The 17,455-nt window shown below is 41.3% G+C and overlaps 1 protein-coding gene and 2 long non-coding RNA genes across 7 annotated transcripts in view; 1 reads left to right on the forward strand and 2 right to left on the reverse strand.

Moving 5' to 3' along the window:
- crtc3 (CREB regulated transcription coactivator 3) overlaps window positions 1-17,455 on the reverse strand; it is a 218,408-nt gene that overhangs the window by 61,157 nt on the left and 139,796 nt on the right. For 3 of the 5 annotated variants that reach the window (XM_078162437.1, XM_078162433.1, XM_078162447.1), the window contains exons 5-6: window positions 11,067-11,129; window positions 6,285-6,388 (exon numbers count right to left, since the gene is read on the reverse strand). In XM_078162437.1, coding sequence (XP_078018563.1) covers window positions 6,285-6,388; window positions 11,067-11,129 — 167 coding nt within the window. The remainder of the gene's footprint in view (window positions 1-6,284; window positions 6,389-11,066; window positions 11,130-17,455) is intronic. The other 2 variants (XM_078162438.1, XM_078162442.1) reach the window with 1 other exon arrangement.
- On the forward strand, window positions 1,748-3,156 carry LOC144458844 (uncharacterized). The gene is made up of 2 exons (XR_013488217.1): window positions 1,748-2,917; window positions 3,053-3,156. It is a non-coding gene; the product is annotated as an uncharacterized LOC144458844 (long non-coding RNA).
- On the reverse strand, window positions 2,966-6,278 carry LOC144458842 (uncharacterized). The gene is made up of 2 exons (XR_013488215.1): window positions 3,404-6,278; window positions 2,966-3,207 (listed from the first exon to the last, which is right to left on the reverse strand). It is a non-coding gene; the product is annotated as an uncharacterized LOC144458842 (long non-coding RNA).

Here is a 17,455-nt window from a genome sequence, read left to right on the forward strand (position 1 = left end):
TATTTTAGTGGAGGCCTTACTGTCTTCACAATTTATTGTATTCGTAAAAGTAAATACAAGCTCCGTTTCCCCTGAGGGAAATGGTGTCAGTATACAGCGACAGACAAGAGGTCTGCGTCACTGCGACGTGTAGTTACAATTCTGGGGAGGTGCACGTTAGGTTACAGTGTAGGTTACGACGTAGACTCCAAATCGACGTGGAGCCTACGTCGTAACCTATGCATCGATTCAACGCAGAGCTATAAATTACATGTAACGTTAGCTCCTACAGCCATCTACTCCACACTTAAACGCTCGGTAGCAGCTTCCTAGTTTTTTTACACAACAAATTCACAACTCATAAAGCATACTTACAGGTCGCCAGATTTGCCCAACAGAGTGAGAACTGCCCCATCTTTCAGCAGTAACCACTGTGAAAATCCAGCTGTAAACTGTTGTCAGTTTGTGAAGCAGTCCTCAGGAAAATAGAGGGAACACAATAAGGTGTCGTGGTTGTATTGTGGAGGAACTGTATCTCTAATAAATTCCAACCACTTCTTCTTTGTTCCTTCTTCCTTGTGCAGTCCAAACAAGGGCAATTTCTGGCAGCTCCTCAACAGTTCAAACTCTCTGCAGCCTCTGCTCTGGCTCTGCTCGAAGCAGGTTTGTTTGGGGGTGTGGCTTAGTAGTCTGCAGGCAGGTGCTGTGTGCATAACTAATGTGTTACATTGTGAGCCAATAAATTCACAGAAGTAAAGGCAAGAAGTAGAGCGAGCTGTTTCAGGCAGCTCAGGAGCTGTGTGTCTGTGGGGAGAGAGAGCTCCCTTTAGCCTGGACTTTTTTTTTTTTTTTCACTCAGCAGACATTATAGAGGTAGAAAAATACTATATAACACACTAAAGAAGGGGGAACCCCAAAAACCCTAATAGGTCCTCTTCAATTGTAAAAGCAGCTTTTATTCCTTCACCCGTACTAGGATTTGGACTTGACTGAGTGGAGACTGCTCCATGCTGTAAGCTATACACTACATTTGGACTTGTGGGCTGGTGGTGGATTTCCACAGGTGCAGACTCCTCCCCCCAACACTGGTGAACATCCAGGGAAAGGACATTGAGATGGTGACATCTTCTAAGTACCTGGGTGTTCATCTTAACAATAAACTGGACTGGACTAATCACATAACAGCACTGTGCAGGAAAGGCCAAAGCAGACTCTACCTGCTGAGGCGGCTCAGGTCTTTTGGAGTGCAGGGGGCGCTCCTGAAGACCTTCCTTGACACTCTGGTGGCATCAGCCATCTTCTACGGAGTGGTCTGCTGGGGCAGCAGCGTCTCGGTTGCAGATAGGAAGAGATTGGACAAGCTGATCAAGAAGGCCAGCTCTGTCCTGGGATGCTCTCTGGACTCTGTGCAGGTGGTGGGAGAAAGGAGGATGACTAACGACTCCCACCGCCTGCAGGAGGAGATAGAAGCTCTGGAGAGCTACTTCAGCGATAGACTGATTTCACCCAAAGTGCGTGAAGGAACGCTATCGCAGGTCCTTCCTGTCTGCTGCCGTCAGGCTACATAACCAGCACTGCTCACAAAAAAACTGCACCATGGACACTTTAGGGACACCATAATAAGCATAACTGTCCCCCTTGTTGTTGTTTATTTGCACATACAATTTTCACTTTGCACTAAATATGTTCACTTTAATCCATTGCTCACTTTTTATCCACTGCTCATTGTTATTATTATTCTTATTTATTGCTGTCTCCTGTATTTTTACCTTTTTTTTTTTGCATGCCTAGTTTTTTAAGTTTTTAAATTTTGAAATCTTTAATCTGACGCTTTCCCTGTGACTGCTGTAACACTGGAATTTCTCAATTGTGGGATCAGTAAAGGTGTATCTTATCTTATCTCTTATCTTATATTATTATATGCACAGTACTATTTTTATATTGTGGTTTCTCATGTCAATCATTTTTACTGTAATTTATACTTGTTACTTAACTTACAGTATGTTACATTGGAAATTCAACTACCTCTTTTCATTGTGCAATATATGAACACATTGATGGCTTTGCTCGAATTTGCAATTAATTACTAGCTTTAATCAACAACATAGACGATAGCACAAATGTTGCCGTCCTTGAGCATTTGACACTGAAAAACACAAATTCAACAAAGTGTTCTATTAGATTCATTATGAGGCATACAGTAAATCTGAAATAAACCAGACAAGAGCATTCTGTAGTTAGTGAAAAAATGCACTCAGCACTGTTTAATCACAGTGGCCCTCATTTATCAAACGAGCGTAGAAACAGGTGCAGATCCAGGCGGAGAAGTCACCTTACGCCAGGTTGCACGTGTGATTCATAAAACGTTCATATCGCGCCAATCACGGCGTACGAATAATCGGGTGTTGATAAATGTGGTGGCTGAAAACAATCGTAATTTGAATACCACGCCCCTATATATTCACGGTATAGAGGGCTCGCCGCGAGAGTTGACAACATGGAGATGCAGAAATCGAGCAAGAAGAGAAACTTCTCAGACGCCGAAATCGAGACCATAACGTCGGAAGTCCAGAGAAACAAATTAGCTCTGTCTGGAAGCCTAAAAAGTGGCTTCAAAGGAAGTCAGAAGGCAGCAGTGTGGAAAGAAATCACTGCTGCAGTTAACAGCGTTGCCGTTGACAAGGGAACTCCAGCTGAGGTTTGAATATTTAATTTGTACATCCGTGATATTGCACAAGTCATATAAAATATATAAAAGCTTATTGCAATTTTACCCTTAAGCGCAGCAGCACCCAGACTGGAGGAGGTCAGCCGGACCCCAGCCTGGCACTGACCCAGACTGAGGAGCGAGTCGCAGCGCTTATTTGGTCTCCTTCGAATTCAGGCATAAGTGGCAGAGGAGACACCGATGCGCCACCTGTGGCTAACCCAGATAATGGTAAATATTAAAATGTGCCCCATTCATAAGAAATACACATCTGCAGAGTTTATTTGACTGTTTTCAGTTTATTAGGATAGCCCCTTGAGATGTAGAATTTTACAAAATAACACATCTTTTTTTCATTTTTCTCAGACGAAGAGCCAGGTACCAGTGCTGGGCCCTCAGCTGCACAAAGCAGCCTGAAGCCAGCTGCACAGAGCCAGACCACCAGCTGTAAGAGAGCGCCCGTGTCCTCCGCCTCCCACGCTGGTCCACCACCATGACCCTGGATCCTGACTACAGAAGTCCTGGAAAAACAGGCAAGAATCTGTCGGTCAATGGCAGAAATAAATCGGTGTCTGGTAACAATAAATGAGACATTAAAAGAGATGAATGAAAACCTCAAAAGAGTATCAAATAAATAAAATAAATCACTCATTGTTGTGCAGTGTTTTTCTTGTACTGAATAGTTTACTTGTTGGACGTAAGTATTTCATACTTTACATTTTAGAAGCGCTGAATGATGTCCTGTCTCCTCCTTATAGCTCTCAGGTGGGGCTGTGCCAGACAGGGCTCTCCGGGCATGGGCTCGTCTGGCTGCGCTGGGGCCTCAAATGGTTAGCCATCGCTTTAAATTAATTAAATTGCTTGTAACTAGGCCTATGTCACCTGTAGTCTGGTCTGACAAGTAGGCTGTCTCAAAATGAAAGGAAAATTAATCTTACAACATAGGCTACATATTTTTAAGTGAATATGTGGCTGTATATGCTTTATTATTATTATTATTAACAACAACACTGCATTAGTATGATCTAATAACAATTATCCGACACAGCCACACACTACACTGCAAGTCCACACCGATGTAAAACTTGCGTACATGAGCTGAGACCTGGCCTGAGATTTGATCGTACCCTACGCTCACGTCAAAATTGATAAATGCCGAAGTTGGCGTTCATTTGATAAATGAGGGCCAGTGGGTTTATTTAAAATGCAATGAAATAGAAAACTATACAAACACACAAACACAGTTTTTTTCCCCAATTGTAATGACTGTAATTTGGAATAAAACTAATGTACATAAGCTGTACCATGCTGACATCTTGTAGGTCTCGATGAAATGAATAAAACATACAAGGACATGTGAATGAATGAATTACTGAACCCAACTGCTTTGAACTTAAAATCTAATTGTTAAGTGTTAAGGCTTAAGTCCCAACAAATGGTGCTGCCGTGTTAAACATAGTATTGTTATACATTTCCAACAAATAGTATCCCCGCCTAGTAGATTTCCTACATTTTTGGTGCCTCCGTGTGACGTCCAGTATTGTTCCCAACATTTTTGGTTTGAAGCACAACAGACAGCGTGCTGCAAATTATATATCCACTCTGTGTTTATTCTGTTTGTATGCAAGACTCATTCTTGGCCCAGGTCCTACAGCAATATCCTGTTTTTAACTTGTTGGCTAAACACAGTGAGAAGTACTCCACTGCAGGAGCACTTTTCTCATCCACTTCATACTTTATCGGTGCTGAGATCAGACAAATGCTGTCAAAAACACACTGGACACTCCGATGGAAAAGCTCAGGAGAGAGGCATAGTGAGGGAGGAGGACAATTTCTTGGACTTGGATCTTATTTTTTTTCTTGGATCAATAACAATTCAACTACAAAAGCATAAACAGAACATTTTAAACCAACAAAGGCCTGATGCCGATTTGTGTAACTGAGCCCAGAGTGGCTTACAAGACTGAAAAGTAGCTGGATGGATGGACTGTGCTCTCTGTTAATAAATGACCAGCAGAACAGAAACACAAACACCATGCACTAGCATTGTTACTACGACATGGGCCCAGCAAAGGAGCAGCCTTCACACTGCATGTGACTACGAGGGTGTCCAGTTAAAAACATGCTGACTCTGTGCTTCAATGACATGGAGCTCTTCTCTTACAAAGCTGCACCTCTTCCACAAAGTATAATGCACCGAGTGAGTGTTTGAGGTGATGTCTAAATAGACAAGTGGATCTTTATTAGAATCTCTAGTCTGCTTCCTGCCCTTGTTGGAGGTGTGGCATGTCATACTGTGAATATTCCACCTGCCTTTCATTTGTTAATAGATCCTGTCAGCTCTACTCCTCAGGATCTTTCACACTTACTCTATGAAACAACACAGCTTTATGTCACATCAGGTCAGCAGCACATGCTGCACTTTACCCAAATCAAGTCCAATTAGAAATTCATAGGGATGCACACATTTATCAGCTGAACATCACTATCAGCCGATACTTGCCTTGTTGACTGCCATCAACCTATCAGCAAATAGGATGACATTCAACAATGGCGGTGGCTGATGTTTTTCGGTTGTGTCGCAGGCTAAAAAGCAGGGCTCTAAAACTAACAGTCAAAATCTTGAATGAATGAGCAGGTACAAGGAGAATACAGTGACTTTTTGGCAGATGGGCTCTGTGATCTCGGTGTTGTGTGATGTGAGAGCTACAAACAGCTGACGTCCGGTCCTCCTGGCAGCAATTAAATATGTCTTTGGGATGAACAGAGATGTTCCTTGGGACATAAGAATGCAGTAAACTCACAATCGCTGCATCAGAGGTTACAGCCTATTGTCTCCCTGATAACGCTTCATTGTGAAAAAACAAACCTGTGTTGAAATCAGCAGGAGGAGAGCTAGTTAAGAGTTACACTGTGATGTTTTCAAGCTCTATTCAGTAGAAATGAGTACTTGGTGAAGGAAACTATAACTATGATAATAGAAATTTGTTGATGTTTCACAACAATATAAAATAGATATTAGAGTGGGACAAATTTCCATGTGAAAGCTTATATTAAAAGTTGTTTTCATAAATCTCTATAATTAAGTCTGTGCTCATTCAACGGTGGCGTAATAAAGGGCTTAATCAGGATACTGTAAAATAGTTCAGTTATTTTTTTAAAGTGTAGATTTATTAGTTTCCCTGGCACAAGGGGGGGAATAGACAATGACAAAAACAAAATAAACAACGTCAATATAAAAACATCAGTATTGGCCTAGAATTTCAAAATTGGTGCATTTCTAATATCATGTATATCATTGGTTAAAAGGTCTACAAAAGAGATTTTAAAATGTACAGTTATAATAGTGAGTAAAATGTTAAAAAAATCTCTGATGAATTCTAAAAAGCCAGAATGGGTCAAATGATATCAAGATGATGGAGTTGAGGCACAAGCCCCTATAAACTGGTGAAGAGTTGAGGACACATAAAAACAAGACCATCTCTAGCAAGACATGGATGACAACATATTTAATCCTAATCAAGCATACACACAAATAGATAAAGTGATCTCTTTGAAGGGGAGTATCTCGTGTTCTGGTTGTGTGTGTTACTCTCACCATTTCGTTGGGGGGGACCTCGACCAATCTGCTGGTTCATACCAAAGGGATCCTGAGGGTTTGGGTTCATGGTACTTGTGTGAAGAGCAGAGTCTGAGTTGGTTCTGTGTGGGGCGAAGAGGAGGAGGAAGACGAAAATTATGCTGGTGTTCCAGCACCTTGGACAAAGGCAGAGGATTTCTCAGGGCTGTAACGTCAGTGAGTCATTCTGCTTTCTGCTCTGCCTCCACACAAGCTGCATTCATCTGCAGCCTCACACTGACCTACCTCATAAACATCCTCACGGCACTGGACTAAATGGCCATCATTCTGAGAGGAAAACACTTCTTGGCTCAATGATGAAATACTGTTAACCTTAAAGCACCTCACAGAAAACATGCTGTTGTTTATTATTCCCAATTGCATTGATACAGGGAAATATAGGGAACCCGACAACTGTGCAGTATTTGTAAAACCTCCCAACATGGAACGTAGATCAATTATCTCTTATAAAGGTTCAGGAAAAAAATGCTCTCACAGCTTTTACCTGGAATTTTACCACTAGTTGTTTCAGTAATGACATGTCAAATATTGTGTTTAATAGTCTGTCAATATGTTTTATACAAATCAAATTTCAATTCAATGGTCCTCATTTGTCAGTCTTATGTACAAACTTGAACAGATCCAAGCATAGAGATGATTGAAGGATGGAGTTAATGTGTGATTCATGAAATGTTCTTATCTTGCTGATCACGGTATAAGAATGATCAGGTACTGATACATGTGGCAGCTGAAAAGAATCGTTATTTAAATATCCATCCATCTGATTTCAACTGCTTATATGAGGCCGGGTTGCGGGTCAGCAGCATAATACTCCAGACATCCCTCTCCCCAGCAATGCTTTCCAGCTCCTCCTGGAGGATCCTGAGGCGTTCCTAGGCAAGATGAGATATTTGATCCCTCCAGCGTATTCTGGATCACGGGGCCTCCCACCAGCTGGACATGCCCGGAACACCTGTAACGGGAGGCGCCCAGGAAGCATCCTGATCAGATGCCCGAACCACCTCAATTGACCACTTTCGATGCGAAGGAGCAATGGCTCTACTCTGAGTTCCCTCTGAATGTCTGAGCACCTCACCTTATTTCTAAGGCTGCATCCAGCTACCCTTAAGAGGAATCTCATTTCGGCCACTTCTATCTATGATCTCATTCTTTTGGTGAGGGTTGGGACATAGCTGGACCAGTTAATTGACAGCTTTGCCTTCCAGGCTCAGCTGAGTCTTCACCATGATAGTATGGTGCAGCGCCCACATCACTGCGAATGCCAGACCAAACCACCAATCCATCTCACGCTCCATTTTACCCTCACTCATAAATGAGACCCGAGATACTTGAAGTCCTTCACTTGGGGCAGTAACTCTCTCCCAACCCAGAGGGGGCAATAGACCATTTTCCGGCAGAGATCCATGGCCTCAGATTTGTAGACCCTGGAGGTATTTAAATTTCCCACCCCAATATATCCTTGGTCTAGACCATAGACGACATGACGTGACATGACAGCTCCCGTAAACTGAAGTCTAAACATCTTGATTGTCCCTTATTGGCTGGTTGCAGCATTGGTCATAAGGCCTGCCCTCTCTATGTTAGTGGATGGGACATGGGCCAGACTAAAAACTCAAAGCACACATGAAATAAAGTTTCCCCAAAGATAGTTTCTGTCATTTAAGGTAGTTTTTATCACACTGCTGTTTGTTCAAGTGTTCAGTTTTTTTTGGAAGTTTGGTTTTAATTTAGTAATTTAATGCCAAACCACAGGGATTTTACAACATGATTTACAGCTGTGTGTGCCGGATGGTGAGCTAGCATTCAGTGATGCTGCTTGTGATTGGTTGGATTGGTATATGGACAGGAGACTTAATACCACAGAGATTGCACCTGCTCAGAATCTGGCTCTGAATGACATCACCAGAGCAAGATGGCAGCAACCATATCCAGGATATTTTAGCTTCACGTCTGCACAGTGGTGGTCATCTTTATATACAGTCTATGGTCTAGAGGCCTCGTCCCTAGAGTTTATGACATGAAGAGGCGTAACACGGCCAAGAAGAGAAACTTAACTGAGCTGGAAATGGAAATGCTGATGTCCCCAGTCCAATTTTATCAACTGGTTCTATTTGGCAGCCTGAAAAGTCAAACTCTAGCTGAGGTTTAAAAATTCAGGCTTATTTAAACATCTATGACATGCATTCACCTAAAGCCTACATATACTAATAATATTTGCCTATATTTTATGTAATATTAATTGTAATATTAATATAAAGCTTATAAATGACCCAGACCGAGGAGCATGTGGCTGCGATATCGCGTCTGCTTCCATTTCAGGTATAACAGGCGGTGGAAGAGACACAGACGTGTGTCCGAGCTGGACAATAAACATTTAATCATCTAGGCTACTAGTATTTAAATAATGACACAGCTGCAGGATTAATCTATTTCTTTTTCATAATGTTTAATTGATGAAATTCTTAGATATGCTTTGGTTTGTTCGTTTCAAAAACAGAAGGAGGCATCAGCAGTGTTCAGCCATCACTCAGCCTAGAGCCAGTCCCACAGAGCCAGGCCCACAGAGCCAGGTAACTGCAAGCATTGAGTGCATTGATGTATGCTTTTACAAAATCTAATATTTTCTCATAGGATATACATTTTTAAGTGATGAATCTATGGCTGCAGGTGCTTGGATGCCAATCAGAATGTGGTCTGATAACAATTCTTCGACCAGATTTACGATGCACCACCAGTCCACGCTGAATCAAACTTGCATACATGAGTTGAAACCCGAGGGCTGTACCACAAAGCCGGTTCAACAGAGTCAGGCTCTTTTTGCCTCAGTCGGAGAAAAGAGGCACCACAAAGATGGCTATCAACTTACTCTTGTAACTCAGGCTTCCTTCTTCACGCTTTGTGCACATTCACAAAAAATGAGCCAAATGATTATCTCAGTGCATTTGACTCTGATAAAATTGATTGATCTTTTGCCACCTACTTCCACCTTTGAAGAATATTAAAAAAGTATCAAGGCAAAAAGCAGCATTGTTGCTTCAATTAAGGTGAGAGAGGAATGCTGGCAGAAAGTGACTAATTGTATGAATTCACAAGTTAATACTGCCTATTTAGTTTACCACTAGGTTCATTTCTGACAGCTGCACATTGCACAGCTCTGAAACTGTAAACTTGATGGAGCAGATTTAAATGTTGTACACAGTCAGCGCTCCTGTAATTGCGCAGCTTTGATCAGTGGTGTATATATAACATTATGGCTCACCAAGTTGGATGAAGTGCATTTATAACGTATTCCTTCAGCTCAGAATGTGTATCACTCATAGACTGACATTAACAGTAGAGTGATGGTAGAAGCTATGAAAGCAATTTTGAACTGATTTCACGCTGAAACTCACAACAAAAAATAATTCTGACCAGGTTAGATCTGCAGCATAAGTTACTATGGTGATCCACTAACCGTGCTTCATGGTACACCCCTCTGACGTGAGATTTGCATTTTTTGCATGAAATATAATGTGTTTTAACTGGCTCAACATGTTGTTTGGGGCGGAATATCTACCCTTAAAAACATTGTGTTTCAAAACCTGTCAAACACCAAATGTTGGCATCAAATATGTCGTCAGATTCAGTCTTAATTACTTCCTCTTTAACCATACAGCTGATTGAGTGTAGACTATATTTGGCACTATTTTGCTGAAACTTACAATTATCCAGTTTGCATGTGTCTATTTAAAATATATCAAAACATATTGGTTTAATGAAGCCATTTCCTTGCAGCTGAGCACCATGACAACACACAGCATCTCAGAAGTCATGTTGTCCTTATATAGTGAAGCTTCTGGATTCACACACATTCATAACTCATAACCCAGCAGACCTCTGGATGTACAGATGCCTAACAGCATTCAGTTTCATGCAGAGATAGGATAAACATGTCACAAAGCTAACTCTGTATTGAACCCACACAGGTAAAATTGAATTGAATGTTTTTGTCATCTAACTCATTCTAAGACAACAAATAAGCACATTTCCCACACTTTTGAAGAATAAATTGTACAAAAGAAACACCTAAAATTGCCTCCAGTGACACACTTATAATAAGTACAGTTGCTGTTTTAAACTTCTCAAAACAAAGCAGATATTTATGGTGATTCTGAACAATTAAGTTTGGGGATGAGAACTCCTTTCTGTGTTGAACCCATAGCACTGCCCATGATCTCTCAATGGTCAACTCTTAATTGTATTTGTACTGAATTCAGAGAACTTCAACACAGCCAGTTTCAAAAACAAAACTTAACAAAGACAACATTTGAAGAAGGATGTAAAATGGCTGAAAGTAAGAAAATGTGAATAGGGAGCTTTGATGTTAGACTGTGAAGGAACCATGAGTCCTAAAGCTGGATTAGTAAGAGAGCAACTATTGATTAATGTTTCAGAAATACCCAATTGTAGTGATAAGTGGAAAACTACAAAGAGGAAAAAAAAACCCTATTAATAAATCAACCATAACAGTTTAGCTGAGATTTGTTCCCTTCTATCTCAGTGCTTCAAGGGAAGAGAGGGGATTACTGAAATGTTACAAATCAGATGGAGATTTACAAAGGATAGAAACCAGGACACAGTGTAGCCAAGAGAGATTGCAAAAAGACAAAGAACAGAATATTTGGCCTCTGTGTGAGTGAGTGATAAAGCTTGGTAACAATAGACTGAGGGAAAGAGAGAGAGAGGGGGGTCAAGGGTCACCTGTTGAGTTGTGATATTAATCTAAACCCAGGCCGTTTTTCCTCAGTCCATGGCTGCTGTTCCCTTCGGAGAGATAGAGGAAAAAGATGACAGAAATTTACTTGATGAAAGTAGAGACCCCTGGCTCCTGCCTTAAAATGAGTGAGAAAGAGAAAATCTCTTTGTCAAAAGTACAATGAGCCTGTGTTGGCACATGTGTGGAAGGAAGAAAGACCCTGGAAAATACTCAGACAAAAGACACAGCACAATACTGTTGGACATTTGAGGAAAATGGAAAGGGAATAAATTAAATGCAGAGTGAAGACTTGAAGCCAGATCTATACACCTGCAGCTAAGGATCTAATGGGGAGAGAGAAGTGGTGCAACACAAGCAGCTCTCTGGAGAATGGCTGCTCAGAGCGAAAAACAACATGAAATACTTAATGTGAAGGGTCATGGTCAAAGCCTGAAACTACGGAGCAGAAACAGTGACTGGGTGGATTTTTCTGGAGCATTCAGCCAAAAGGAGTCTTGATTCTACCTTAGAAAAGCAACTACTGATTATTTTTTAAAATGGTATGACCAGTCTTCTAAAAATACACATGGTCCACAAAAAAACTCAAATGAATTTAGACATACAGGTGCTAGACCATCATTCTTTTTAGTTTATGTGAAACTGTGCAGTTTTTTCCACTGTTATTGACAACATTAGAAAGGAGCTTTAAAAGTCCAGTGTGTAGGATTTAGGGGGAAATATTGACAGAAGTGGGATATAATATAATAGGTATGTGTTCAACTTAAAATAAGAATTGTTGTGTTTTAATTACCTTAGAATGAGCCATTTACATCTGCATAGTGTTGGAATTCATGCAGATCTAAGCTGGACATGTGAAGGCTTTTCCTCTGGGTCTTGCCATCTGAAATGGTGGCCAGGACCGCATGTTCTTTGTTCATCAAACAAAGGACAGCCATTTGAGACTCATCTCCACAGGACGCCTCACTGTCACACCTAAGAGAGACCAGTCTTCAAACTTGATTGGGCAGTACTGTCACAGTGACATGACACAAGCCAACTCTCCATCGCCCTTTCTCCTGGACCGCGACCCTAGGCAGGAGAGCATGCTAAGCCCTCCTCCCATTCTCTCACCTCTGCATGCTCACAGCAGGAGCTGCAGCTCTGCTGCTCTTACTGCTGCCTGCTTCCAGCAGACACAGAACCTGATGACCAGACAAATTAGTGTGCCAAACACAATGTTTGCAACTAACTTACCAAAAACAAAGAGAACCAAGCTGAGTCAGCACCAGACTTCTAACTCTGCAAGGATACCCAGCGAACGGTCTCCTTGTATCTGCACCATCAACACAAGGACACAGCAAAGACTACATTTGGAACCAAAGTTCTTTCTAGCCACTGCTGGCTAACAAAAGCCGCACAAAGCAACTCCTCTCCATCAAGGATTGGTAACATAACAACTGGGCATAGCCTTACTGTAGTTGTACAAGCTGAGCAAGACTGTTTAATTTTGTCGATTGCGATTTAATGCTGTTATTGACTTATTGTTGTTTATTTTATTTGTTTATTTTATTTGGATCCCCATTAGCAGCTGCACAGCAGCCGCTAATCTTCCTGGGGTCCACACATTGTGATTAGGGATCGACCAATATGGTTTTTCAGAGCTGATGCCGATACCGATTATTATGAAAAAGAGATACCGATAGCCGATATTTGCAACCCATATATGTCCGCTGTAAAAAATCATAGTTGACAGAATTTAAAAAAATAAACACTGACAAAGAACTACAGTACAGGCCAAAAGTTTGGACACACCTTCTCATTCAATGTGTTTTCTTTATTTTCATGACTATTTACATTGTAGATTCTCACTGAAGGCATCAAAACTATGAATGAACACATGTGGAGTTATGCACTTAACAAAAAAAGGTGAAATAACTGAAAACATGTTTTATATTCTAGTTTCTTCAAAATAGCCACCCTTTGCTCTGATTACTGCTTTGCACACTCTTGGCATTCTCTCCATGAGCTTCAAGAGGTAGTCACCTGAAATGGTTTTCCAACAGTCTTGAAGGAGTTCCCAGAGGTGTTTAGCACTTGTTGGCCCCTTTGCCTTCACTCTGCGGTCCAGCTCACCCCAAACCATCTCGACTGGGTTCAGGTCCAGTGACTGTGGAGGCCAGGTCATCTGCCGCAGCACTCCATCACTCTCCTTCTTGGTCAAATAGCCCTTACACAGCCTGGAGGTGTGTTTGGGGTCATTTTCCTGTTGAAAAATAAATGATCGTCCAACTAAACGCAAATCGGATGGGATGGCATGTCGCTGCAGGATGCTGTGGTAGCCATGCTGGTTCAGTGTGCCTTCAATTTTGAATAAATCCCCAACAGTGTCACCAGCAAAACACCCCCACACCATCACACCTCCTCCTCCATGCTTCACAGTGGGAACCAGACATGTGGAATCCATCCGTTCACCTTTTCTGCATCTCACAAAGACACGGTGGTTGGAACCAAAGATCTCAAATTTGGACTCAACAGACCAAAGCACAGATTTCCACTGGTCTAATGTCCATTCCTTGTGTTTCTTGGCCCAAACAAATCTCTTCTGCTTGTTGCCTCTCCTTAGCAGTGGTTTCCTAGCAGCTTTTTGACCATGAAGGCCTGATTGGCGCAGTCTCCTCTTAACAGTTGTTCTAGAGATGGGTCTGCTGCTAGAACTCTGTGTGGCATTCATCTGGTCTCTGATCTGAGCTGCTGTTAACTTGCGATTTCTGAGGCTGGTGACTCGGATGAACTTATCCTCAGAAGCAGAGGTGACTCTTGGTCTTCCTTTCCTGGGTTGGTCCTCATGTGTGCCAGTTTCGTTGTAGCGCTTGATGGTTTTTGCGACTCCACTTGGGGACACATTTAAAGTTTTTGCAATTTTCCGGACTGACTGACCTTCATTTCTTAAAGTAATGATGGCCACTCGTTTTTCTTTAGTTAGCTGATTGGTTCTTGCCATAATATGAATTTTAACAGTTGTCCAATAGGGCTGTCGGCTGTGTATTAACCTGACTTCTGCACAACACAACTGATGGTCCCAACCCCATTGATAAAGCAAGAAATTCCACTAATTAACCCTGATAAGGCACACCTGTGAAGTGGAAACCATTTCAGGTGACTACCTCTTGAAGCTGTGTGTATATATATATATATATATATATATGTATATATTTATACATATATGTGTGTGTGTGTACAGTGTATATATAAAAATATATATACTATATACTATATACTCTATATATATATATATATATATATATATATATATATATATACATATATATATGTAATTATGTACTCAGAGGTGGGCAGAGTAGCCAAATATTGTACTCAAGTAAGAGTATTGTTGCTTTGAAACAATATAACTCAAGTAAAAGTAAAAAGTATTTTTGCATTGAAACTACTCTGAAAAGTACAATTTATCCAAAAAGTTACTGAAGTAAATGTAACTGAGTAAATGTAACTAGTTACTACCCACATCTGGTCTTCCCCATGTGGAGGCCTCTGACTGGACTGGCGTAACCGCTCGCATAACACCTCTCCCCCCACCTCCGCCCCAGAGTTTGTGAGACAACAAACAGGCTAGGAACCGGGATGCTTGTGGATATAAACTAGTAACAGGGATGCTTGTGGATATAAACTAGTAACAGGGACACTTGTGGATAAAAACTATTGACATGGTGCGACAAGAAGTAAATTCTTCAGTCCAATACAGTTGCGAGTTTCTAACAGACATTAGAAACCGCTGCAGAGATCTAACGCTACAACCAAGAGAGCTCAGGATATGTAGCAAGCTTGGCCTGCTACGTAGAGCTAGCCCTGAGATGACCGTGGTTTCGCGTGGAGCTGTCCCGACGGGGAGACGCTGGCAGCGCTGTGACAAGACGCGGAAGCGGGGGAAGCACGGAGGGGTTAGCTCTAGTCTAAGAGCTAAACCCATCAAACCAGCCATTCCCAGCATCCTTCTGGCGAACGTTTGCTCGCTGGACACGAAAATGGATTACATCCGACTGTAGAGATCCATTCACCGAGGAGTGAGGGACTGCTGCGTCCTTGTGTTCATTGAGACACGGATGAATGGTAACATATCAGAATCCGGTGTTGAGCTAACGGGGCTAACACTACATAGTGCACAGGGAGGCTGCATCATCTGGTAAGCTCTATGGTGGTGGTCTGGCAATATACACAAACAATTCATGGTGCTGTGATGTAAAGAGGATCTCCCAGTTCTGCTCTCAGGATGTGGAGTTTTTGATTGTGAAATGTCGACCCTTTTCATCTTACTATTGCACTATATGTTCTTTCTTATATGTTGCACAAATTGTTTTTAAATGTTTTGTTTCTTTTTGCTTGGGGTATGCGAAATGTCATTTCGTTTTTGTGCTGCGCATAAAAATGACAAATAAAGAAGTTCAGTTCAGTCCATAACGTTGTACATGACAACACAGCATCCAGTTGCTAATGGCTAATGTTAGCCTACTGTAGCATAGCCTCTGACACATTAACGTTATCTTCCTTGTGTATTTCCACTTACTAGTAATGTTAACGCTACTATCTAACGTTAGCACTGTAACCTTATTCTAAAACTCATCAGTCATCACTGACTCCGGTTGAGTTTTAAAACTCCGGGGTTGCGTTTGACTGTTTTGGTTGTAATGTTACACTCGCTCTCCTCTTCCATGTATCTAACGTTACCTTGCCAACGCCTACATCTATCATAGACGTAATGAGTACGTAATGGAGGAGGGGGGAGTAGGCCTTTGGAGGGAGGTGGAGTTGCAGGAGGAGGAGAATGGGACTTTGGAGGGAGGCGGGAGTTGTGGATGTTCAAATTTTTTCAAAGTGCTGTGTGGAATGCAAGAAAGGTAAGAGTTGCTTTAAGTGTCTTTGATTATCCTGAAAAGCGCTATATAAATCCAATGTATTATTATTATTATTATTATTATTTATTTAGTGTTTTTACTGGTTTTAATTAGGGATGCACGATATTGGATTTTTTTGCCCATATCCAATAGCAAATATGTAAATAAGAAACAACTACTTTGACCGATAACTGACAACCGATATGGATGTATCCACGTTTTTTCCCCACCTAATTTTAGTGATCATAAAGTCTCCTCTGTAGTGGAATTACCATCAAATTATGCATGCATTCTCTTATGGTGATGGCCCACCAGCAAATGGAGACATGAAACAGAATGCTTTAAAATGTATGCAATATTCATTCATTGTGCAAAATCAGAAAAAAGCATGATGGATGATTCTGACAGTTCATTTTTAAAGCCGATATTGGCCGACACCAATGCAATGCCCATATTATCTTGCATCTTTAGTTTTAATTACTGGGTCCATTGAAAAGGAAGAGGCCCCTGCACATAATTCAGCTCCCAGTAAAAACCTCATAAACAATGAACAATAACCCCTTTTCCACTGCAGGAACTTTTATCATTTACCCAAGATTTTGAAAAACCTCAGTGCGTTTCCACGGAAATTACCCGGGGAAAAAAAGTACCTAGAAGGGGGGTGGGACTTTTCATATTCCCCGGAATTCTTGAGGGGCCCCGGTGGAAACAAAGCAAAGATAACTTGAAAATGACTTGAGTTGACGGCAGCTACACTCATTACTGTAAGTGAAATTAAACCTTTGCAAGTAAGACACCAATACTTAATCAATACATGTGTTCTGCAAGAATGAACATGTAAATATGTAGACAGCGATATTCAATATGCTCCGTCCACACTCTCACATCCACCAACACTAACATTATGTCTTACACAAGGACAGCACGCTAGTTCGGCTGATAGTGAATTGTTACTAATAAGCTCAAATGACAGCTGTCTGTATGTTGACTAACTTAGCTTTGACACTTATCTAAAAATACTTTTAAACTTAGCTGCTGGCTGAGACAAACAGTCCCCCCTCTCTCCACCAGCACTAATGTTACCATGTTACCAGCCAACATGCTGGCAGAGCTAAATACAGGGCACATACTGAATCATCTACGTCATCAGCCTGATTTGCATACATTTTCCGGAACTTTGAGGTGCGGTGGAAACACAAACCACACAGATTACAAGGAATTCTTTTACCCAGTTAAATAAATTCCTAGTAATAAAAGTTCCTGCAATGTTGGTGGAAAAGGGGCTATTGACGAATTCTAACCAGGAGAAGTTTGTGCTGGTTGCAATCTGCAACCCTCACCACTAGATGCCACTAAATCCAGCTAAATCTTACAAAGACCTTTAAGTCTTGTATGTGTATGTAAATACTTCAGGCCATGTTCTCTGTGTGCTTTGTTTACCAGAATATATCTGCATAAATTAGGTAATTTTGTTCAACAGCTTTAAT

This window comes from Epinephelus lanceolatus, chromosome 2, assembly GCF_041903045.1.
Source record: "Epinephelus lanceolatus isolate andai-2023 chromosome 2, ASM4190304v1, whole genome shotgun sequence".
Taxonomy (NCBI): Eukaryota; Metazoa; Chordata; class Actinopteri; order Perciformes; family Serranidae; genus Epinephelus; species Epinephelus lanceolatus.